Below are 25625 nucleotides of genomic sequence, written 5' to 3'. Positions count from 1 at the left end.
TCTTCTCTCGTAGATAAGTGTCCACCAGCTCCACCGCTTCCTGGCATGTCTCCTTCGATGATCCTCACAATGGGCTTATCAGGTAGATAGCGAAGCACTTAGATTTATATACTACTTTATAGTGCTTTATAGCCCTAAAGGGGGGGAGGCTAAGGGGTTTACAGCGTGCCCTCCAAGAAACTGGGTCCTCATTTTACCCATCTCGGAAGGGTGGAAGGCTCAGTCAACCTGGCAGTCGGCAGAGTTTACCTGCAATACTGCATTCTAACTACTGCGCCATCACTGGCTCAACCCCTATTCCCCCAAATAGACCAGAACAGTAAGACAGCATGGGGGTTGCTGTATACTTGATGCTAGTTGACTGGGGCAGGGTTTGAAGATAAATAATGTAAGTAATAATGTAGTTTCCACTTAAAAACACATGTTTCTAGCTCTTATGGGTATAAATTTAGACTGGAAAGTCTGAGAAAAATGTCAGAAAGCAAAAAAAAAAAAAAACCAATTGATAAAATTGAATCAAGCAACTAGAAACTTTTGCAGAGTAAATTATGCAATATAACTGAGAAAAATGTATGCTTCCCCCAAAATGCAATTGATGTCATTTGTATGGATGATTTTTCTTGGCATCCCATTTCATTGTTGTAACCTTGAATTTTTAATAGTTTGAATGTCCTTGGGAAAGTGACATATTTTATTGGGCAAGAACGGCAGAAACTAAAATAATTTGTTCCCATTAAAAATAGATAGTTTAATTTTGGTTCTGGCTTCAGATATACAGCCTTAAACCTGTTTCTTTGGAAATAAGCCAAAGGAAAATTCATCTGTTTCTTTTGAAATACAAATCAGGCATATCATGTCTGGGCTGTAAAAATAAATGACAGTGGTACACTGTAATTCTCCGCTGCCTATTGGAGTTGTCTCGAGTGTTGTGTTGCACATATGGAATGCCTATTACAGATCAATGAATGAATTCCCTCAGTGCTTGCATACAGTTCAGGGCAAAGATTTGGTGACATGTCCAAATCCCATAGATACCATTCTTCAGAAACTATGGTATAAGGCAGGGGTAGGCAATCTTGCCTCTTTGTGACTCGTGGACTTCAACTCCCAGAATTCCTCACCCGGCATGGCTCATCTTGGAAACCTCTCCCTTTCCCCTCAGCATGGCTGGCTCAGGAATTCTGGGAGTTGAAGTCCACGAGTCATAAAAGAGCCGAGGTTGCCTACCTCTGATATAAGGGAAACTAAAAAATGAACCAAAACTCAACAGAAAATTGCCAAAATTAAAACTTCTTTCTCCAACTGACTTATTGGGAATAGGTTGAGGAGTACTTTCTATTTTCTACATGATCTATAATGCCTTGCTCTCTCTGTTCTGCACCAAGCAATCCGGATCAAAAAGCCCATCAAGACCAAGTTCCGCTTGCCAGTTTTTAACTGGACAGCATTGAAGCCCAACCAGATCAGTGGGACGGTCTTCAGTGAACTGGATGATGAAAAGATCTTGGAGGTGAGGGAAACAGAGAAGTGAATGCTGGCATGAGTTGAGATTTTAAGTACATAGATTTGAAAATTGATTTTCTTTCTTAGCTCACATCCTGTTGTTTTTGTTGTCTGTTAATGGTGTCATGGAACTGAAGCTCTGATTTAAAAAAAAATAGTCTGCTCTTCAGTTTGAGTGAGAGAAGGAAAAGTCAGTTTGACTGGTAGTAGAATTAGAAGTAGAATTGGGAAGATAACGCATATGAAGTATAGAACAAGAATAAGAACATGGAAAGACAGAAAATAATTACTTTTATTGCTGTAAGTTGCCTAGAGTCTCTTTTGTGATATGAGGGAGGGAGGGAGGGAGGGAGGAAAATTGAAAATAGCCAAAAAGTATTTGTTGAGCCTGAATCTGGCTTCCCCATTGACTCTGCTTGTCAAAATGTTGCAAAAGGTGATCACATGACCCTGGCACACTGCAATTGTCATAAATGTGAGTCAGCTGTCAAGCGTCCACATGTAAATCACGTGACCATGGGGGATGCTGCAATGGTCATAAGTGCAAAAAATGGTCATAAGTCACTTTTTTCAGCGCCATTGTAACTTTGAATGGTCACTAAGCGAACTGTTTTAAGTTGAGGACTACCTGTACTGTATGGTTTTAATACGCAGCATGCGCCCAGAATAGCAAAACACCAAGAAGTAAAAACCAAGCTGTTAGCAGTTTTAATTACTACCCCCAAGTGGACAAGATAATTTACTCTTTCCTTTTTTCCCCAAGGATCTTGATCTGGACAAGTTTGAGGAGCTCTTTAAGACCAAGGCTCAGGGCCCTGCCATCGATCTCCTTTGCTCTAAAAACAAGGCTTCACACAAAGCAGTCAACAAAGTGACTCTGCTGGAAGCCAACCGGGCGAAGAACCTGGCCATCACGTTGCGTAAGGCAGGCAGGACCACAGAGGAGATCTGCAAAGCCATCTACACGTGAGTCCCCCTCTGTATGCCTTTCCCCATCCTGTGATTTTCCTTCTTGTGCAGGCAGCCTTTTTCTCTGCCTGGGATTGTATTTCTGCAGGCATAATCAGGAGGGGGGCATGAGATATGCAAATAATAGGTCAAGCAGGAGATAGAGCAGGTGATCCCAAAGCAAATTGCAGGTGGGGTGCTTTTCTCTTTCTGAAACACTCTTTTTTACTTATCAACTACTTTCCTCTCTTCTTCCTCACACAGCTGGCTGTCAAGGTAAAGGCAGATCACTCTTTCCTAACTAGGGCTTAAGTTTCTGGTCACATGGAGTTAGGCTACAAGCCCTGTGTGGGTCAAAGTTGCTCATTCCTAGGTGAGAGGATCACTGAATGAAAAGAGAGTATCTCCCCTTGCATCCTTTGCCCATCAGTAGCCAGATGTTCCATCTCTGATAGAGGATCTTTCTTCACTGGGGCCTCTTTTAGGTTTGACCTGAAGACCTTACCAGTGGACTTTGTGGAGTGCCTCATGCGCTTTCTGCCAACCGAGAATGAGGTCAAGCTACTGCGCCAGTATGAGAAGGAGAGGAAGCCAGTGGAGGAATTGTCAGATGAGGACCGCTTCATGCTGCATTTCAGCAAAGTGGAGCGTTTGACCCAGCGCATGGCTATTATGGCTTTCCTGGGCAACTTCAGCGAAAACATCCAGATGCTCATGCCGGTAACACAAGTTATTTTTGGAGTTGGTGCAATTGCAGCGATATGGCCTTAAGTGGTACTACGTTTGAGGGGGACTCTTTTATAAGTCATTGTGCGTATGGGATGGGAAAGGATGTGCTCGATGTTGATCTTTCTATTTCTTCTGCTCCAAGAAGCCAGTTGTGTGTCTATAATGACATCATGACATACTTATAATGTAGAATTTCATAGAATAACAATTATACTGTCCTTTTGAAAAATCTGTACTTTACTAGCTGGGCTGCCTGGCAAAATGGGGGGATGCAAACAAGCAGATATAGCCCTAGAGTAGATTACATTTTTTTTATTGCCTCAGGTGCAACTTCAGATTTAGGAAAGGCTGAGAAAAATCGTTATCCTTGAGCTCAAACAGAATAGTTGTTAGGGATGAAGAAAGCATCTGCACCGGGTAGGTGTTCCACTGATACTACTCACTCAGTCTTTATGTTTTCTTGATGCACTCAGAGATCTTGTTCCACTCTGGTATGGATTCTGTGTTCCCAAATGATCAACTTTTCTCCTCTATGCTAATAATGCTTACAGGGTTCATTATTCTTCCTTCTTAATAGTTGTATTGACCTTTCCTAAGGGAAGCATTCAAAATAATTAAAACCAGATGGTTAAATCATGCTCAAAGCGCTGTCTCTTCCTAAGGACTTTGCTCCTCTGCAGAATACAAGAAGTATTCAGGTGCTAAATAAAGAATAATACTTTTGTGCTCTTTTGGCTTTTCCCTCTTATAGCAACTCAGTGCCATTATCGCTGCCTCAGCATCTGTCAAATCGTCACAGAAGCTCAAGCGAATGCTAGAGGTAGGTCAGTCAGCTGGCATTAGTGTAAGTTAAGAACGGAGAGTTGTAGCACCATCACCACTATTTACTTCTCATATATATTTCTGAATGCCGATGTCAACGCTGCAAATACTGTATATTCTTGCTGTGACAATATGACCATAACAGCCAAAGTTCAACCCGGATGAAGCAAATGAAGAGAGCCTCTGAGCCTGTGAAAGGCTTACTTTCCTTTTTTAAGATTGCAATTTCATCAAACGTATCAAAGTATAAAATACAAATGAAAATAGTGGGAAGTGGGGGGAGGGGAAGGGGTCAAGCAAAAAGTGTAGGGGAAAGGGGAAAATAAAAAAAGAAAAGCATGGACTTCTGACTCTTTTTAGCACATTGGAATATCATAATAAAATTACAGCCTCTTTATTTTTACATACTTAACATGTACTAGCCATTTCTATAGCAACAAAGAAAGGTTTGCTTTCAGCTAGTTCAGGAGCTGTAGGCTCTTAAGTTGGAATGTGGTTTCTGCAGAGGCAGAGAAGATTCACCCTGTGCCCTGGGCTTCATTGGCTAGAATTTTGTCTTGTACCTTGGGTCAACTGCTCTTCTTCTCTCCCCACAGATCATTTTGGCCCTTGGCAACTACATGAACAGCAGCAAGCGTGGCTCAGTTTACGGGTTCAAGCTGCAGAGTCTGGACTTGGTAAGGGAAGAAGCATGGAAAAGGGTCATACAGTATGATCCATGTGTCTGTAAAAAAAAGTAGCCAGCTGGATTTGTTAGAGATACCCTAAGAAGAAGGAAATTAGTAATTAATGTGCTGTCACAATGTACAGCACTGGGCACCTTTTCACACTACCCATGCCTGTGACTTCTAATGAGTGAATGCAGTTCCCCCAGGGCATTCCATGTCAATGTCCATACGTGTAACTGAACAGATGGGATTGTCTGTATTCACATGCATGTAGACTCCCTGCCAGTCTAATGTTTGCACACACTGATGCTGATGTCTTGATCTTCTGTTCTTCCTTGTTTCTGTCCTGAAAGCTGTTGGACACTAAGTCAACTGACCGGAAGCTGACTCTTCTACATTTCATTGCCATGATGGTGAAGGAGAAATATCCTGAGTTGAGCACCTTCTGGCAGGAACTGCACTTTGTGGAAAAAGCAGCTGCAGGTAGATGGTCCCTTCAACCACCACAACCGTAAATGCATCTTTGTTTCATCCTGGTCTTAGTAAGGACCCCATTAGTTGCTTTATCTCCAGCCTCTCCTTCATATACAAGGCCAGCAGCATTTCTATCTGGAGATTGTATGGAATTCAGAGAGACAACATTTTCTGCATAGGTACAAGCATCTGGCTTTGACTTAGAGTACTAGAAGGATCATGAACTGACTTGTAGAGGGAAACTATCTCCAATCTGATATAATATACCGCATAATGTATGAGCAAATATTGCTTCATTTCAGTTAGTATGCAAATTGTTTCCAGAAAGGGTAATGGTAAAGCAGGCACTAAGCAGACTAATAGGCGTGCTGGTATATAAATACCTGGAATATAATTGGAAACTGAATTTCCTGTTGCTAAGTTGCTCAGACTAAAAAGTGGACTTGAGACTCAAACAGCTTAGAGAAACCCACCCACCCCACCCCCCAGCCATGTTGAGCAACAATATTTTCTTGCAGTGTTCCTGGAGCTGATGGGAATTGGTATCAAACACTCAAAACTGGAGGGTTAAGGAGCTCTCTGCGACTGCTGAATAGGGACAGATCAATCCTGTCAGGGGTCTCCTGACAGCTGCTGCTCTCTCAGCTTGAGAATGGCTGCAATAAATCACAGCTTTTGTGTCCTGGAGATCAGCTGTGCTCTTTTGGGTTTCTTTGGATTCAGCAGTCTTCCACTGATTTGCTGGATTCAGATGACGCAACTGACACAGCCTGCCCCTCCTCCTGTATAAATGACTTATCGACTGATGCAGCAGCATTCAAAGTAATCTGAAGCTGCCACAGTGATGAAGGCTCCTGCCTTCTTGGCTACTGGCCCAGACTTTGTTGTGCAGTATGCTAGCTGTTGTCATTTTTTTTTTTTTTGCAGCACTAGGAGAATGATAATATAAATGACTTTGATGGGGTTGGAGCAGTGTTGGGATTCAGCCGGTTCGCACCACTTTGGCAGAACCGGTAGCTAATTTTTTGTTGCCCAAGCCCAAAATGGACTTCCAGAAGCGGCATCCACACAGAGAACCGATTGTTCACATATTTGAATCCCACCACTGGGTTGGAGATGCCTTTTTACAGCTGGTACTTGGAACAGAAGGGATGCATTTCGAAGGATAGAGTAACAGAGTGACAAGAGAATGACCGCCTCTTGTGCAGGGCTGCTGTGCAAGGGACTGAAGGAAAGTGTTTAGGCCTTCTCTTCTGAGTTTGCCTTACATAAATTATCTCGGATAAGTGACTCAAAACTAACCAGGTTCTTGACTCTGCTGTGAAAATTAGGGTTCTGATTCACACATTGTGCTTGGCCTTTCAATATCCAGGTCAATCAGGTTTTGTGAACCCAGCTCATTTCAGGAGACACTAAGATCCAAAGTTTTACTTCTCTGTCTTTTTCCTTGATGTCTCTGAATGGTTTACAACCAGTGGCATGTTGATAAATGAATAGCAACCAACTCAGCTCCATGGCCACAGCTCACTGCTAGCCACCAAATAGCTGATTGACTTGTTAGGCATTGCAGCTCAGCTCTGTTCTAAACTGATTTGCAAAATTCCAGAAAAGTTAACAATTGGCTCTTCTGAGCTGATATAAGCTGGCTCCAGCACATCAAGGTTTATAACAAAAATTTGTGTGGGATTCACAGTTGCCTCCCCGTTCTTCTGACAAACTTCCTGTGCAATTTTGCAAGTGGTTGGAGCCAGTCCATGGCATCCTGTGAAAGCCTCAGTGCCCCAACTGGGGGTTCTGGGAAATGTACATTTGAAGGCATCAGGGTGAGAAAGGCCATATTTATATAAGCTGAAATGAGAGATGGTTGGGGAACAGACTGTATACAGAATCCACGCTTGTTTTTAATTAGTTTGTGTCCATTTGTTTGATGGACAAGATTCTTTTCTGAGTAACCTAAGAGAAGATCACTGATCTTGAGAAGGTTGAATGTTGAGTGTGGGAGAGGAAGATGGGAAGAGATGAAGACAAAAGAAATGATATTATCAAGGAGAAATGTAGAAGAATTAAAGGATTAAGCCAAATACTTAAAAGATAATTTTCTCAAATTATGTTGATTTGTGGCTTTGCAAAAGCTAGTACAATGGAATCCAGTTCTTTGAGCAGCAGGATATGTCCCTTCCAATTATTATTATTATTATTGATCATCGCACAGTCAGCCAGATGTTCAGACTGGATTTGGCATTTTGTCTACCTATCGAGTCCTTACCCAGGACTTGGGATAGGCAGATGTGGATGTTTGGTGGTATTACAGATATCGTCGCAGGATGGAAGCAGTTCCTAGTAAGGCTGCCTTTTGCAATTGACTAATAGCGAATTTGTCAATCCCAATGGTGTTCAAGTAGTGCTCCAGTTGTTTTGGGATTGCACCCAAGGCGCCTATGACTATTGGTACTACCCTTGCTTGCTTTTGCCACAGTCTTTCTATTTCTATTTGTAGGTCTTTGTATTTTGTTATCTTCTCCAGTTCTTTCTCTTCTATTCTGCTATCTCCAGGCACTGCCACGTCCACTATCCAGACTTTTTTGTCTTTCTTATCGACAATTGTTAAGTCTGGGGTGTTATGTTGCAGGTGCTTGTCTGTTTGAATTCTGAAGTCCCAGAGCAGTTTAATTTTATCATTTTCTATGACTTTCTCTATTTTATGATCCCACCAGTTTTTGCTTACAGGCAAATGATATTTTTTGCAGATCTTCCAATGCACCATTGTTGCTACTTTGTCATGCCGCTGCTTGTAGTCAGTCTGTGCAATCTTCTTGCAACAGTTTACCAGGTGGTCCACTGTTTCTTCAGCTTCTTTGCATAGGCGGCACTTGCTGTCTGTTGCTGTTTTCTCAATTTTGACTTTATATGCATTTGTCCTTAAGGCTTGGTCTTGTGCAGCCAGAATTAGTCCCTCGGTCTCTTTCTTCAATTTTCCTGCTCTTAGCCATTGCCAGGTTTTATTATTATCTGCTTTCCCAGCTATTTTTTTAATGTATTGGCCATGTAGTGCTTTGTCTTCCCATGCCTCTATTCTGTTCTTCATTTGGTCTTTCTTGTAGGCCAGTTTGGTCTCTCCAGTAGTCAGTAAGCCTTCCCGATATACTAATTTCAGTGCATCTTCATCATTGTTCTTCAGATATTCTTCCAAAGCCATTTTTTCTTCTTCAACCATCTGATGTACTTGTAGTATTCCACGCCCACCTATTTGCCTTGGTAGATAAAGTCTGTCAATGTCACTGCGTGGATAAAGGGCATGATTCATTGTCATTATTTTTCTGGCCTCCTATCCATTGCTTTTAGTTCTGCTTGAGCCCAGTCCACTATTCCAGCGGTGCACCTAATGACTGGAATTGCCCAGGTGTTGATTGCCTTTATGGTATTTCCTCCTTTAAGTTTGGACTTTAAGATCTTCTTCACTCTCTTGATGTATTCACCTCTAATCTTTTTCTTGACTTCAGTGTGCTTGACGTTGTCAGCTTGAAGGATATCCAAGTATTTATATTAATCTTCCTCATCCAGACTCTTAATGTTATTTTCGTGGGGCATCTTGATTCCTTCAGTTTTCACTACTTTTTCTTGTTTGATAGTAAGTGTGGCATATTTGTCCAAGCCAAACTCCATAACAATATCTTGGCTATATATACAGACAGTGTTGAGCAGCGATTCTATTTCAGATGATGTTTTTCCATACAGCTTCAGATCATCCATGTAAAGGAGATGGGATAGTCTGGTAGATGTTTTTGATGTTTGATAGCCATGTCCTGAGTTATTCAGTATTGTTGACAGAGGAAACAGTGCAATAACAAATAGTAATGGTGATAATGAATCTCCTTGAAATATTCCTCTCTTGATATTAACCTCTCCCAGCCTCTCACCATTGATCTGCAACTGTCTTCCATTGTGCCATCGATCTTTGCACAAATTTTCTGATGTTTCTACTGACTCCTGTTATTTCTAGGCACTTGATTATCCAGTCATGTGGCAGAGAGTCAAATGCCTTTTTGTAGTCAATCCATGCCACATTCAGGTTGGTCTTCCTTTTCTTGCAGTTTTCCAAGATCATTTTGTCTATTAGGAGTTGATCTTTTGTTCCTCTGCTATTGGGGCGGTTTCCTTTCTGCTCAAGTGCAAAGAGATTGTTTTCAACTAGATGCTGTTGTACTGCATCAGCTACCGCACCAGTTAGTAATTTGAAAGTTGTTGGTAAGCAGGTAATTGGCCTGTAGTTGCCTGGTGTTGCCCCTTTTGCTGTATTATTATTATTATTATTATTATTATTATTATTATTATTATTATTACATTGTTAATAAATTAGTGTAGCAGCGTACAACAGAGCAACTTAAACACAGACTGGGAGTCATCAACCAGAATTAAATACAAAAGGCATGACTCGTACCTACAAGTGCCAGGTACCTCTGAGCAAGTTTTAATCCTAGGATTTTTTTTAGTATCGGAATACAATTGACTTTATGCTTGAATGTTGCACTAAGTTATTCAAAACATTCTGTATGTCAATCAAATTTGGGCTAGGAGTGAAGGGGTATCCATTTTATTTTCCCAAAGATCTGCCTGTAGATCCTGATACACCTTCTGCCCATCCCTGGAACAGAATCCAAATGCTTTCCTAGTCCCATGTGAAGCCTATTAAACCCCTTTGAAATTCTCCAGCTGAAGTTGTCCTGAGGCCCATCTGGTGACTTCTCTTACTCCGCAGTGTCTCTGGAGAACGTGCTGCTGGATGTGAAGGAACTAGGGCGTGGCATGGAGTTGATTCGGCGGGAGTGCAGTTTGCACGAACATAGTATCCTGCGTAACTTCTTGATTGCCAGTGAGGGGAAGTTGGACCGACTCCAGAAAGATGCTAAGACTGCAGAGGTGAGTGGAGGGGCAACTGGATGACAAGGATTAATCGAGAAGAGCTTGCAACCAAAGCTTTGCTTCTCTGTGCTGCCGAAGCGATCAAGTGCATGAAGTTGGTATATGAACTTCATATACAGTAGTGGCCAAAATTGTGGAAACCTTTTGGGAAAAGTGTATTTTTGAGGTTTGATGGCTAATAACTCCACTTTTTTTTTGGAGTAGTACCATAAAATTATATATCAATGGAAAGATAATTTAATCAAGAATATAATACAAGATAGTTTGTTCAATTATCTGTACTGTATTCTATGAAAAGTTATAGCCAAATAACCAGAAAAAGGAAGCACAACTTGCTTAGGTTGATATCGGGTACCTTTCCTTCATCTGATTGTAGCCAATGAGCATGAGTGTTTAGAGAGCCAATCAGGTGTCATCTTGTTGTGGCAATGAGCCAATCAGATCACAGTAAGATTCAGTTATTGATGTCATGTATTGAAGCTGAGAGGAGAACATTTGTCAGTATGTTTGTGATCGCTATCAAGTCGGTTGGGTTTTTTTCTTCTTCTTTCATTTAGCAAGCTTGTAAAACGTAATAAAATTAAAGTAATGGTGCAAAGAGTTGACTGGTCGCCCAGAAAGTGATGTAAAATAGTATTATTAAGTGAACAAGGCTACAGTTATAAAGAAATTAGAAGAAAAATGGGTGGAAACTTAAACAAAGGTGGCATTTCTACTGTACACTTTTCCTGAAAGGTTTCCACAATTTTGGCCACTACTATACTGATTGCACTCCGGACCATGTAGGAAAGTCCTGCTATGTGTGATTTTGCAGATACATTTAGTGCGAGATTTGACTAATCCATATTTATTCAACAACAGAGATGTGTGACTGACATCAGAGAGTGCTTGTCCCTGCTCATATTCTTGTGCCAGAAAGTCAGATTGTATGGAGAAATGGATGCCTTTTCTTTACAGCTGTTGAAAAACACTGTTCTGTTGTGTAGATCGGATTTCTGAGTTTGTAGAGCTTTAGGCAAAGATGGTTGTTTTGACACTCAAGCTTAAAAGTACTGGCAGTTAAGCTTGGTAGTCTTCTCTTTCTACAGCAAGCCTGAAGGCTGCAGAAGCTACTGTTTCATTCATCTTGCTTATCTTTTGTGACAGGAAGCCTACAACACGGTTGTGCGCTATTTTGGCGAGAGTCCCAAGACGACACCACCCTCTGTTTTCTTTCCAGTCTTTGCACGTTTCATCAGATCCTACAAGGTGAGGGTTGGGAAGTGGAGATTCGAGATCAGTATTTTTCAACCTTAGCTGCCAAGATTGAAAACACTGTTCTAGCTGGCTACTTTAGAAGCAACAGAACTGCATGCTTGAGCTTGCATGAATTTGGGAGCCCAGTCGTAAATAACTAAGCTCTTCTGGACATGGTCCAAGAGAAAGCAGCTTTGACTGGGACTAGGCATGGCCAGTGAATAAGGGAATTAGAATTCTCTTCCTGTGTGGGCTAACTACTCCCTTTCCGCTGAATGGAGATCTCCTGTGCCAGGCCACTCATCTCAGCCAAGCAGCTTTCCAAAACGTTAGCCTCCCCAGAGCATTTTCCAGAGCAACTATCATCTGCATTAATTACAGACTTTTCTCCCTTGTTGGGGGGGAAGCCATCACAGATTTAGATTCAGAGTTGACAAGCACAGCCCAGAGAGAGGAAGAGAATGGTAGGCCAGCTGGCAGAGAAACAACCAGATGGAGAAAGTGAGAGGTGGTTTCTTTAAGTGACAAGGCACTTAGAATCAGGGAGTGCATTAACCTGGTGTCTTTATGGATAGCAATGGCATAGAACTACTCTCTTATATCACTGGATATCAAAGTATGGGTAGCCCTTGGCTTATGACAGTAATAGAGCCTGCCCATTATGGTCATAAGTCATGACAGTCATAAAATGAGTCAGTCACATGACCAAACTGATTTTACAACCTTTTTTTTGTGGCAGTTGTAAAGCAGTGACCACAGTTGTTAAGCAAATCCCATGGTTGTTACATGAACCATTGGTTCGTGGTGGAGAAGTTTTGCAGAAAACTGGAAGTAAATACTTGTTTTTGGCAAAACTGTTGTAAAACGTGGTCACATGATGTGGGACACTGCAAACAGCAGTAAGTGCAGCCCAGTTGCTGAGCACGTAAAATTTGGTCACATGCCCAGGGGAGGGGGAACCATTAAAACTTCAAATCCAGGCTGTAAGTAGCCCCAGATACGTCTGTTGTAACTTCAAACAGCTGCTAAGTGACACTCATAGGTCTACTACCTGTGTTGGTCAGCAGTATTAATATTCCAGCTTGAACTGTTCACAATAGTTTCCCTGAGCAGTGTTCCCAGTGGAATAGATAATCAGGGCCTGATGTATTTATATGGCTCTTGTTGCAGGCTGAGGCCCTTAAGGGGGGCACCTGCCCTTTCAAAATTCATTAAAACATTTATTATGGCAAGTTCTCTCTTGCTTCATCTCAAATGCAACAAAGCAAATGTACTAGGTGACCAGATCTGCATTTGTCAGAAATGGGGTCAGTGATTCATTTTAAAAGGTCTATGTTATGGGGAAATACATTGAAGCTAAATTATAAAAAAAGAGTTTCTAAGGAGTACAAAAAAAGAAGAAATTAGGTTTTCTGAAGTTTCCAAGGAAAAAAACAAGAGAAATGTCTGCCACGAATTCCCTTAGTTTTATTTAACCAGGCATCTTCATGTGTTGAATTACAATTGTCATCAATCCTGGTCAGAATAACCCTTTTCTACCATTGCCCACTGAAGTGCAGGTAAAACCTACCAGGTGTATTTCATAGGGGAACTTGACTTTCCACAGTCTGGACCACATTCGTTTGTCTGCTCTGTCTGTCTGCTCTGTTTAGCTATATAAGTGGTAATAACCATGTGGAGACAGATGCAAAGTGTTTTTTTTTAACAGAAAACATATACAAGCACAATAAAAATAAAGTACCTGCTCCAGAGACAGAAAATCTCAGGTCCAGTCTTAATATCTCCAGATAAAATAATCTGAGATAGCAGTTGGGTTGGAATAGAACTGTCCAGTCTGAGACCTTGGAGAACCAACCAACAAATAGGTCTAGTTGAGCTAGATGCCTATGCATTGATCAGTAGTTCTTCACCCTACTGCTGCACTGTTCTTTCTTTTTCAGGATGCAGAACAAGAGAACGAACTGCGCAAGAAGCAGGAACAGGCCCAAAGGGAGCAGGCATTGGCCCAAGAAGCTAAGAGACTAGAGAAGGTAAGAGATACTCCAGGGCATCATGTTGTACGATTGCCAACAATCCGAGAAGCCTGAGGAAGGGAGGGTGTCAACTCACAGGAAGACTGGTTCATCATAATGTCTCATGGGGTTTGATAGAGCTTAAACTTGCTTGTAATATATTTTAGCTTGGAGATTATATCATTAGAGTATCAGCTGCTATGATGCTACTCTTGGGTGCTGTCTCAGCAGAGAATGGAAGGGCGTCTAGCCTACGCCATCTGCACCTACTTCTAGAATGGGCATCCCGCTGGGTCTCTGCTTCTGTATTTTAGGGCCTGATTATTGGTTCCTCATTAAAGAGATGCTAGCTTTCCCATAGTTTTGTATCAATATTGATGTAGAAATAATCACAAATATAGATATTTCAACTTGGGCTGCCTACTTATCTACAAATCTGTTCTCAGGGAAATTCTTGACCTTCTGTGTCCAGGGGCAGATATGAACCTTCCTTGACAATATAGTGTCTTCTGGAGGAGCTCGAGCAGAGTATTAGTCTGATGCTAGTGTGTATTTGCCATTGCAACAGATGATGTCAGTCTGGTTTGGACATTCTCTGACTCATTATGTTGTGCATTGTATTGTGAATGAAAGAAAACCACTTTGCATGGGCATGACATAAATCCCAGTTTGGATTTCCCAACCTTCTTTTGGATCGATCACAGGACAGGATGTGTGGTGGTCAGACTGGGCAGTGTCTTTTGCTTTTTTCTTCTTAATCCTTGACCAGCCCCAGTTGTCTTTGCAGCGCAACAAATGGCAGCAGCAAGAGTTAATTGCTGAGCTGAGGCGGCGCCAAGCCAAGGACCACAGGCCTGTTTATGAAGGCAAAGATGGGACCATTGAGGATATTATTACAGGTAACTCCCGATCCTGCCATATGAATTTCCTTAGCTCGGCTCTCATGTTCTTCCAGGGAAAACTTTACCTTGATGCCAAAAAAGGAGATCTGCTACCTGCAACATATTTGGGCATTGGGTCCTCTTGACTTTAGCCCAGGGCCTTTCTGGTCCTCATTACCCCTTTCACAGGGAATCGGACTTCAAAATCATGCAGTTCCCAGGCTAATAAGGGATGACATTGATTTAAGATGCATTTCAAAAAGCACCCATCTTGAACAGAAGCATGATTGAATCACATCAAAAAGTCCAAGAAAGTAGTAAAACCAGTAGCTGAGGCTTCTGTAGCAACTATTTCATAGGCAAGAGAATTTTTGCTCATGCAGATTTTCCAACCCTGATTGACAAAATTGCTCCCCTTGATTAAATTTTCAATAAAGTTCCAGGAATTTTGCTTCCTTTGGCACTTTTTGTTACTCTCTGGGGATCAGTTGATATCCTACTATGAATCAATTGTTGGGCTGCTATGTCTGGGCTACAGAAATCTGCCCAACCATCAGATGGAGGCAAAAATCCTGACATCATCTAGTGAGGGCCTAGATTTTTGCAGTTGAGGTCTGGAGGGCCTGGTTAGTTGCCAGTCCCTGACAGCATGTGGCCTTAAAGGCCTGCTTTACCGGGGGGGGGGGGGGCTGGTGCCCACAGCTCTCTCTCCTTACCACCCATCTTATTCTGCTGCTTCCACATCACTATAATTTTAAGTCTTGAGAAGGTGAGCCCATGTTGTGAGCAGATTCTGGTTGATCAAAGAACTGCCAGACAGCTGTCACTCAGCTCTGACAAATAATTGTAGGTGCTCCTCAAAAAGTCTGATTTGGAGTCTTCTCAAACCAGAAGTGGCGGTAAGGAAGGTGCTGGTAGCAGCAGTCCTGATTGTCAGGGTCCCCCTCCCATCCTGGATGTGAGTAATCCATGTTTGTTAGAGAAAGACAATGAGAATGAAATGGTGAGAATTGAATGTCTCCTAACCACCCACTTGAACGGTGTTAAACTCAGACTGCTTTTTCATGCTTTGAGTATCCGTAAACCTGCTTATTAGGGCAAAAAACAGGGCAGAGTTAAAACATTGTTTTTTTTTCCTCTATGCATTGGGAACCAAAAGGCTAATGGAACGATCCATGTTTCCTACGAAGAGGACTTCTTCCAAGCCGACTCTGATGTGATGGAGTCTTGGCTTTGGGCCACTGGCCCTGTAAAGAACAGAAACGCCAGCTTTCCAGCATTGGATGCATCATTGTTGGTGGCTGTGGTTTTATGTGCCATGGTGCATATCTTACAGAAAGTTTTATCTTAAGTTCTGCACTGCATATCGAACAATCTGATGTCTGTATGTCTCTGTCCATCCATCCCTTTCCGTCTCACAGTGTTGAAGAGTGTCCCCTTCACTGCCCGCACAGCGAAGCGGGGCTCTCGCTTTTTCTGTGAGCCGTCTCACCACGAGGAGCCCAACTGTTAGCTCCACTCATCCCCCATCAAAGGTACCACCCTGGAACGTCAGCTGCAACCTCTTCTGCATGCAACTCCTTCTCCGCCACGGACCCTGAGAATTCCTTCTTGCATGCCTTCCCATCTTTTCCCATGAGTTCAGGGCTTCTCAACTCCTTCCCCTTGATCTGCTCCTGCTCCCCAGAACCTACCTCTGTGCAGGAACAGAACTGCCCTGTGGAATGGGGCAGAAATCCCAATAGCAGCTGGGAGCTGTTCTGCCTTCGATATCAGAGGTTGAACAAAAGAAGAGGGACTTCAGCAAGGTCAGTTTGACAATCCCCCTGGCCTTGCCAGAATCCCTGCCCCCCCCTCCTTCTGAAAAAAAAAAAAAGCTTCTATTTCCCCTTAGGCATTGGCCCAGAGCAGAGCATTGTTTTTCATAAATACTCATTTTGAAAGAAAATGCTAAATAGTAACAACTTTAAAAGAAGCACTGAGCCCTACAATGTTGATGCCCCCTTGCCCCTCACTGTTGAGAATCCCTGCATTGACTCAGAGGAATCAACCTGTTTTTCTTATCCCTGCATGGTTGGCATGGCAAGATTATCAGATATCCTCTCCTGATTGCATCTTTCAGTCTGTCGTCTGTTCCCAGGATCACCTTATCACACTAATACAGTATATACTAGCTTACTAAGTCCACCCTTGATTTAAGGGGATGGGATTGGGGTTGGGTAACTGGTTCACTGGTGCTGCTGAAATATTCACTGGGGATGAAAAGGTGTCTGCTAGCGTAATCAAGAAAACCATCACAATCCTGTCCCCAAAACCAGATTCTGCTGGACCTCTTCTTTGGAGGCCAAAGTGTGCAAGTGGCACATTGTTTTGCTAAAGTTAGACTGCATCAGTTCAGACTGCAGATGTGGGATCTGTATGTTTTAAGTACTCACCTAAAGGTCCTGAGGTGAAGAAAAAGAGTGTGCTTTGGTGACTAAGTGAAGCATTGGCTGTGACTTTTCTAGCTTTTAGTTTTACCATTTAGAATCAATGCTGACATTGTAAACCACCCACAGAGTGCTATAAAGCATAATGGGGCGGTATAGTCCTTGACTTACAACCACCATTGAGTCCAAAATTTCTGTTGTTAAGTGTGACGTTTGTTAAGTGAGTTTTGTTCCATTTTACAACCTTTCTTGCCACAGTTGTTAAGTGAATCACTGCAGTTGATCAGTTAGTAGCCTGCTTCCCCATTAACTTCACTTGTCAGTAGGTTGCAGTGCTGGGGGGGGGGGACAGCAATGCTGATAAATATAAACCAGTTGCCAGCATCTGAATTTTACATGGGGATGCTGCAAAGGCGTAACTCTGAAAAATGGTCGTAAGTCACATTTTTCAGTGCCGTTGTAAGTTTGAACAATTCACTAAACGAACTGTTGTAAGTCAAGGACTACCTGTATAAGTCTAAGTACTATTGCTCTTGTATTGCTATTTGCTGGATTGTGACAATCTGTAATTAGGCTTAAACTCATATCACTCACCAAGCTCAGGGAACACCAAGGATGCCACGGTTAATCTCATATTTCTTCTTGATGCAGCTATACAATTAAGTGCTCCAAGCCAAAGGAACAGATTAGTTCAAGGTGAATCAGATGAAGAAAGGATGAAAAGCTCTGGTCTTTGACATCTACCATAGAAATACAGAAACACAGAAATCCAATACATTATTGGTGGAGAGAAGCATTCCCCCCCCCCTTTTTACCATCCAGCTCCCAAGGTTGTCTTGAATAGAAAGGAGAGAATGAAAGCAATTTTAGTCATTTCTAATTGATCACCTTTGAGTCAGGAGGGTTCATTCCCTGAAAATTGAGAAATGGATTGTATTATAAGTACATGTTTTAGAGAAATGGGCTGAACCTGGAAGGATGTATGTCCTGGCTTATGACTTGCATAGTTAAAGTATCCATTGATCTTCCAGATAACCTGCTGAGTCAACTTTTGGCTGAGCCTGTTTTTGAATCAAAAGAAGCAGAAAAATGTTTCTTCAGAACTTTTGTCTTTTTCCGTATAAGGACTACTATGCAAAGTGGGCTCCAAGCAGAAAATTAAGCATGCTAGAGGCTCACAAAAGAGAGAAATGGAATCCTTTAAAGGATTTCAGGTCATAGTTGATTGGAAAGCATGTTAGCCTGGGCTAGTGGGCCAGTTTTGCATTCCTGCTAAGCAGCATGCAATATGATGTTTATGAACAGGTAGGAAAATCTGCACTTCAGATTTAGCCAAGAGTTTAGGAGTTGGCTTTATGCAAATGGGTGGCTTACAGAGATCAGCATACTGCCTCCAACAATCTGGGTCCTCATTTTACCTACCTGAGAAGGATGGAAGGCTGAGTCAACCATGAGCCGGTCAGGATTCAACTCCAGACGTTGGGCAGAGTTTGCCCACAATACTGCATTCTAACCACTTTACCACCAGAGCTTCTATAAGGATAAATGGGCAGTATTTTTCCAATCTTTATGTATTCTTAGAATGTCTTACGTGGATAGAAAATAGCTTCCCTTTTCTCCCCCACTGCCTTGCTCTTTGTTTAAAGAATTGTCTAAGAATTTTTGTTCTAATTGTCTCCATAGCAGCAAGAACAATTTGCTTCTAGTTCCCCCTCAAGTCATCCACAGCAGTGAGTAAGAAAACTCAGCTCTCTGGAGTCCTGGAGCCTAATTTCAGTTTTGCTGCCTACATGGGATACCAACAACCAAATGTTTGCACTTAGGCACAAAGTGAATAGGTAGCCGCGGCAGTTGCCCATCCCCAACTGACGTTTCGCTCTTCAACTCTTTCTGATGAAGGAAGGTGGAAGTCCTTTTTTAGACAAAGGAAAGCACTTCTAAAGGGAAAATGTTGTCTCTTGTATGCTTTCCGCAAAGCAAAATGCTTCATTAGAGGAAGGGTGTAGCCTTGATGGATTCTTAAAAGTCCTCTGGAGATACAAATAGTGGCTTTGTCATCTGCCTTCTTCCCCCTCATCTGGCAGCAAAAATGAACTAATTTCAGAGCATCTGTCAGGAGTTGCGCAACAAATGTCCGAATAAAGATATTTTACACCTATATATATATATACATCGTAAAATAGTCAGGCAAACAGGAGCATCATGAGGTAAATCGAACAGCATACAGAGAACACAGAAGAAAAAAGGGGGGGAAGGGAACCCCCACACACACCCGCAGCAACCAATCACGCAGGAGCCTCACAGAGGAGCCAGCGATCTCCAACCAGTCAACTATAACTGTATAATATATTTGGCTCATTGTATAACCTCGCTGTTCCAGTTACTAAATTTAAATATCTTAACAGTATCCCTAGCTATCCCTCCTTTGTGGACTCCTTGGGAATGCCCTGCTCCTTTCTGACAACATTTTTCTTTCTCCTGTAGATTCCTACATGCCCTGCCTTTCCAACTGGCGAATGCTGCACTCTAGTGGCCCAGACCTTGTTATTTTTTGCCAAAGAAGCAACTTCCGTTCTTTCAAAGACTTTCAGCTGAAGGATCCAAGGGACATTTAAAAAGTGCCTTCCTGCAACAGTATTATTCTTACTCTTTTATAATTTAAGATATATATTTTTAATCTGTACATACATGTTCCTTCCTACGAGTCCCTTGCTCCTGCAGCCCATCACTATGTCAACTTGGGCAGATGAGACTGTTCTGGCTTTTGAGAAGGGCCTTGAGCAGCAGGAGCTTGGCACCCTCCTCTAGAGCCTCAAGCTTCAAGCATCCAAACCAGAATTGCACTTTGACCTTTCAACTTGTCTTTAATGGATGGAGACAATGAGCACTATCGTTGCTAGGCCCTGATGTGTTGCAGCAGGGAAAAATCAGTCTCTGGTAGTAGGCCCTTGTATACAGATCAGGTCTTGTGGAAAATCTTTTTTTTCAGGAGCAGTCTTCTGCAATTGTGTGGTTTTCCTCAGAGCTGACTCTGGGGAGTTTAAAAGCTAAGCCTTGGTGGCCTTGGAAAACCACTGGAACCTTTCTTCCAAAGGGAAAAAATAAGACCAAAGTCTCATGTCTCAACTGCACAAAAGTAACTGTGTTGATATAGCAGGGAACTGATAGTGGCTAGCCAACCCTTGGGGATCTCAAGAAAATTCCTGGGTAGGTTACAGCCTGTCTCAATTTTTTAGACACTCTTGTTTCCAAAGGATGAAAATCATCTTCCTATTTGTATGTGGCATGTTCTATTCAGTTCTTTTTTATAGTTGGTGGACCAAACAAAATGTAGCACTGCCTATTACGCTTATTGAAGCCTTCAAAATTAGTGGAAGTTAAGTTATGCATGAAGGTTATTCTTGATGAATTTGACCAAATTGTTTTAATTCATTACTGTTTTTTATTCATTAATCAAGGGTAAATGACATGATTTCCTATCATCAAAAAGAAAAAAATGGGCAGAATTCCCTAAACTACTTTGGAGTAAGCCTTTTTAAAAATGGAATTCCTCATAGTTTCAGGAGATCCTGTACTAAAGAACTTATCTATAAATATTACCTCATGGCTGGATTGTTTCAACCTGGTTACTGAAGTAACCAATTTCTGGTTTTCATAATATGTTGAAACTATGAGATAGGAGTACATAGCTCACTAAACCACAAACAAACCATAATTGACATGAAGTCTAACCAACCTTAGCAATTTATGCAAATACAGCCACTGAATCTTGAACTAAATTGTTTGTGAATATTATGTAAGCCAAGAGATAGAACTAATTTATCTCCCTCACACCTGATCCTTTAAGGTTGTCCAGGTTGGAACCATCTCTAACTCACATGCATTTGCAATTGTTATGTTGATGTTTGAAACTAGGCTTATTATTTCAGCCTGGATGCTTTGAGATAATCAGGTTTTGCTTTAACTTCTCTTAACTTGCCTGATAACTTCTGACCAAAGATTTTGAGGTATTATAGTTTAGGATAAAACCACTTGACAATGGTTAGATTCTTCAACTGTTTTTAATTCAGAGAACCAATTTGACTCCTTTTATTTTACAGCACTTTTTTGCAGCTAGGAAATTAATAGATCAATTAGATCTTCCATAGATCAATCTTCTTCAACTTGGTACCATCCAGATGTGTTAGACTACCCTTTTTGATGGAGTCAGCATGGCTAATTTATTTGGAGAGCATAAAGTTCAGGAAAGTTGATACAGAGTTTAATTCATCAGAGAGATTTTTAGATGAAGTTGGCACTCTAGTATTATGAAGCTGTCTCTGCTTCTGAAAATCTAGAGTAGATCACTTACTAGTCTTGTCTTACGGACATTTATGAACTATGATTTTAACTTCACAGAAGAGGATTTGCCTAACAGATTGCACCAAAATGACGTTGCCCACATAAGACAAGAAGATAATTAGGATTACTAAACAGCTGTGATGTTCTGGTCAATTACACAAAAGGTCCCTTGGATCAGGCACACCTGAAGTTATAGAGCAAAAGTATCCCTTGTATAAAATTCCTGTATTAAACTGTGCCAAAGAATTACAATGCAACCAATTCAGTGCCTTATGCTGAAAATGGATGTGGGCTACATTGGGCCTGCTAGGGCCTTTGATGCCACCCTCCATGAATACAGCCAGCCTTCTTTGATCCTGCCTTTCTTTCTTGTGATCTAACAGCTTCTTATTCTTCAGAGTCCTCTGTTCCATGGTTGCTAGGTCTGCTAGGAACATTAGGTCATGGTTATACTCTTATTCCAAAAGTAGAGAAGGGTGATTTCGCAACTCCCCCAGCAATTTCAGTCACATTGAGATTGCTGAGAAGGGAGGCTCTGTGGTAAAATACAGAGAGATGGACACAGTTGTCTAGGTATGGCCCTCATCCATCTCCTACATGCAGCTCTCAGGGCCAGAGTGCCTGTACACCCGAAAAAAGGGTGGCTCTCTGGCAGATTTAGCATGCTTGATAGATTTCTGCTTGGGAATCTGAATTTTGCTCCTAAAGCCTGTGGTTTAGGAGATGGCTTTGAAGTTCAAGGCAAATCAATGGCTGTGCCAAATGCATGGTTTGCATCAGTGAATATTTCAGGTTCTACTTTTAGAGTTATCTCAAGATGGCTGGGAGAAATCGCTTTTCTTGTGATACCGGAGAGCTGCTGCAAAGACTGAGTTGCTGGATGATAGATCAATGGTCTGATTTTATATTTGTCTGCACAGGGAAGACCACTTAGGGGAGGCACAGGACTGTAGCCTTAGCATGATATTCAGACTCTCCACCCATTTTAGAACAGGACACAACAAAGGTGAATGGATCGCACAGTGTTGGCACTTTGTGGAATAGAACTCTTGATCTTCCTTCCTTCCTTCCTTCTCTTTTATTAGACTTCCTCATTCTATTCTTTCTGTGATAGTGTATGGGAAAGGGGGGGGTTGCTTTTTATTTCTGGCCCTTTAATATTAAATTGATTGAGTAAACTCTTCTAACATTAAACACAGTATTCAGAATTCTAATATCATTTGGGAGGGGGAGTTAACAATATGGTTAAGATAGAATTCCCCATCAGCCAAATACGAATCATCCATTTCTGCATTGGGGTGGGGTGGGGCAGGGAGGTTACGCTATGTTATAATCTCTATGGTTTCTCTCAGTCAAGATGTCATCTGCCTCTTAAAGCTGGCAAATTGTAACTAGTATCACTATTGATCAAATATCCTTACCTCTTCATTCACTGCAGTGTTTATAAATATGAAAACCACTGGTTTAGGGACACCCCCACTGAAATCAGTCACACTTAACTTGCTTAAAGAAAGGGGCATGTATCTAAACCCCTAAAGTGATGATTGATTAATGTGTAACTCTATTCTTGGCCCTGTGGTTCTTTTCCCTGCGTATCTTGCTGAAAAGAGAAAAACTAAACATGCCAGCTATCCCATTTCCACCTGTTCTTGTTGATGGAATACATATAGAATGGGTAACGCCTTGTCCTAACCTTAGTGCTGTTTTTATGTATTTGTACTCCCGATTCACTAAGCAAACTAAATTGAGACTTGCCTTACTGGTGAAAACACGGAATCCTGTTGCCAGTTGTCATCAAGATGTTTCATTTTGTGTTTAGAGCAGATGTCTCAAACTGCCGGCCCGCGGCGGACTGGTTGCATCATGCAGAAGCTGTGCCCACCCAAGCCCCGGCAATGTAAAAAAAGTTGCAATACATCATGTGACACGGCGAATTTGACACCAGTGGTTTAGAGAGTTCATGGCACTATATTTATAATCACTTAATCCAGCCTTATAACTAGCAAAATGTTGTCTCAGATGCCCACATTTCATCCAAGACCAGGCAATGAAAGAATTAAAGTACAAATATCTGTATGTATTGTATGTGATTGAGACAGGACATTAGTGTACAGGAATGACTGAGAAGAGTAAGTTAAAACAGTGGAGAGACAGTGGGGACCACAAGCACCCACACTTCTGAATGTATGCCAGAAGGAACCTAAAAACACTGAATTTGAATGATTGCTGGGTAATGTCTTAGTAAAAGCTGGGAAGTGAATAATGCAATCCTCAAGCCTAAGAAGGGTTCTCTTACTCTCAAGCCCTTGGACAAAGGGCAGGAACAAATTGCAAGTAGCATTGCAAAGGTTTGGGCGTCAGCATTCTAGATAGCTCCTATAAAGGCTGTTTTTTAACATACCATCCCAGGCAGAATTACAAGTCTCATAACATCATCTATGCAGTTCATTTGATTCAGTTTGTCCAGTCTTGGTTACTCTCTTAACTACTTAGCTTGCAAGGAGGCCTAGAGATCAAGGATTCTTTCATTATCTTGATGTTCAACACTATCAGTCATATTTTTAGGTTGCTTTCACATATACACTTGGGAGAAATGACCCAGAACACAATGATGTCAATTTTGAAGCAGCCTGGCCTAGAATTGCATTGTGAATGCTAATACAACACATCATCTCAAATGTTGATGGTTTACAGGTATACATTTGTGGCATGGACATGCATATGCTTTTCGTGACCATTGTGTCCTAACTGTAATAGCATCATAGCTTATTCCTTACAGAATGACAGCAGGAACTTTATGCTGTTCCTTTCATCCAAGGGGCTCAGGATAGTGTCCTGTATGCAATTATTGGAGACAACCAGCCGGGTAACTTATTATGCCTTGTTTTTGTGCTTCCGAGACACATCTGGAGGGCTGCACTTGGCAATAAAATGATGGGAAAGTCAGCACACACTGGTCCTGTTCAGAGAACAGTGGCATTGCGAAAACAATAAAAGCAAGGCACACACAATTGTCTAGAGGACATGTAGTGGCTAGTTTGCTTTTCGTCTGCCACAAGGGCCAGACATCAAACCTTCCTGCTGCAGTGCAGCCAAAGGACAAAAGACTTCTGCCATTCAGAATGTTTGCTTTTTCCAGCATGGAAACTTAAGATCCAGCTCCTAAAATAAAAACAGTCATGAAAAAATGTCCAAGTGTGAAAACACCCTTAGAAATAACAATGAACTTGACACTATTTCAATGCTATATGGAAAATCTGGGGAGAAGGTTGGAGTGGTAGCCACTTCGATTTCTGAAGCAAACACTATTTTCCTCCAATAAACCAAATGAGACCAATTTTCCACTCTCTGCCTTCTCCCAGAGCTTTTTGACCCTGTTCATGGCAATGCTAATTCCAAGCAGGCAGAGTATTCTTGGTGTTACTTCTGGACAGTTTACAGCATAACCACTTCAGCATAGTCCTTTTGTGTAGCTAGATGCAAGTTTTTTGTACATGTGAAAATTATTATTGATTATACTGTAAGCCAGTGCCTGCCTTCCCCTTGAACTGTACAGAATTTCGACTAATGGGAGAAGGGGGAAAAATAAAACAGAACCAAAGGCTATACACCTTTGCATTTATTGCCAATGAATGTGTCTTTTCACCTCCCTGGTTTGTGCAATTCCCCCCCCCCAGAAAAAAACCCTTATACTGTTGTTGAGAGATGCTGAATGGAGCATGTCTGTATCCCTTGAGAAAGCTATTAAAAGGGTCAGATCCAGCCCCCAACACATACACCCCATCTCTGAATATGTTTTGAATTTCTTGGGATTCCTAAGTATACTTTGAAAAGAGATCTGAAATTCTCTAAAGTCACTTTTAATTAAGATCTCCTCAGGACCAGAGATGGCAGCCATTATCTAGTGAATTGGGAGGTCAACTTTAGAGAAAATGCTGTTTTAAGAAAAGGAAATTGTAAAGGAACATATTGTGGAAATAATCTAAGTCAGAAGTCCCCAAACCTTGGGGACCAGGGACCAGTTCCATGGAGAGGGGTTTTCTGCGGACTGGAGGGTGCGTGGTTTTGTGTGCTGCCTGCATCCCGTGGATGAGGCTTTGCTTGTTTGTACAGACCGGTTGCTGGCATGACGCAACGTGGTACTGGTCCACGGATCAGGGGTTGGGAACCCCTGATCTAAGTGTACCTGATAAATTCTAGTATAAGGTAATAAATATGGAAGTATGCATCCATCAGTTAAAAATGTGGAAATCAGAAATCTGATCAGCATTTGCTCATTTATTCACACAATGATTATGGATGAATGTCATACTCACTTTATATACATCCAGCATGGCTACTTTGCCACATGTACCAACTTAGGATATTTGCATATCCTAAGATATATATATATATATATATATATATATATATATATATATATATATATATATATATATATAAGTTTAAGAAGATTAAAAACATGAATCCTGGGAATATTCATGGCAAGAAATAAAATGATCACCAGGATAATAAAAACTATAAAATTTATTAAAAAGCGCCTAGCTTTCGCCGTCACCTGCCGGCATCCTCAGGGCTAGTGCGCCAGGGAGTGGGAGGGTCATTCTTATAGGTGTGGTGAGGTCTGCGCACGACTCCTCGACCTCGTCATCGGGCCTAAAT

General features: G+C 41.6%; 1 protein-coding gene across 5 annotated transcripts in view; it reads left to right on the top strand.

Moving 5' to 3' along the window:
• The window catches only part of LOC120318303 (formin-like protein 3), a 43295-nt gene extending 18726 nt beyond the window's left edge, over positions 1 to 24569 (top strand). Inside the window, exons 8-20 of one of the 5 annotated variants that reach the window (XR_005559450.1) lie at positions 14 to 82; positions 1386 to 1510; positions 2267 to 2469; positions 2937 to 3171; positions 3932 to 4000; positions 4599 to 4679; positions 5024 to 5153; positions 9901 to 10061; positions 11211 to 11312; positions 13241 to 13330; positions 14100 to 14211; positions 15615 to 16001; positions 19107 to 19244. Coding sequence is in view for 2 of the 5 variants with exons in the window: in XM_039365725.1 (XP_039221659.1) it covers positions 14 to 82; positions 1386 to 1510; positions 2267 to 2469; positions 2937 to 3171; positions 3932 to 4000; positions 4599 to 4679; positions 5024 to 5153; positions 9901 to 10061; positions 11211 to 11312; positions 13241 to 13330; positions 14100 to 14211; positions 19107 to 19237 (1508 nt within the window). In the remaining 3 variants the exon portion in view is untranslated. Of the gene's footprint in view, positions 1 to 13; positions 83 to 1385; positions 1511 to 2266; positions 2470 to 2936; positions 3172 to 3931; positions 4001 to 4598; positions 4680 to 5023; positions 5154 to 9900; positions 10062 to 11210; positions 11313 to 13240; positions 13331 to 14099; positions 14212 to 15352; positions 16002 to 19106 lie in introns of all 5 variants that reach the window. The other 4 variants (XR_005559451.1, XR_005559452.1, XM_039365726.1 and 1 more) reach the window with 4 other exon arrangements.
• Positions 24570 to 25625: the final 1056 nt, after the last annotated feature.

This window comes from Crotalus tigris, unplaced genomic scaffold, assembly GCF_016545835.1.
Source record: "Crotalus tigris isolate CLP2741 ecotype Arizona unplaced genomic scaffold, ASM1654583v1 scf7180000020174.184502, whole genome shotgun sequence".
NCBI lineage: Eukaryota > Metazoa > Chordata > Lepidosauria > Squamata > Viperidae > Crotalus > Crotalus tigris.
Note: the sequence above shows the minus strand (reverse complement) of the source record. Positions and strands in the feature narration are given on the sequence as shown.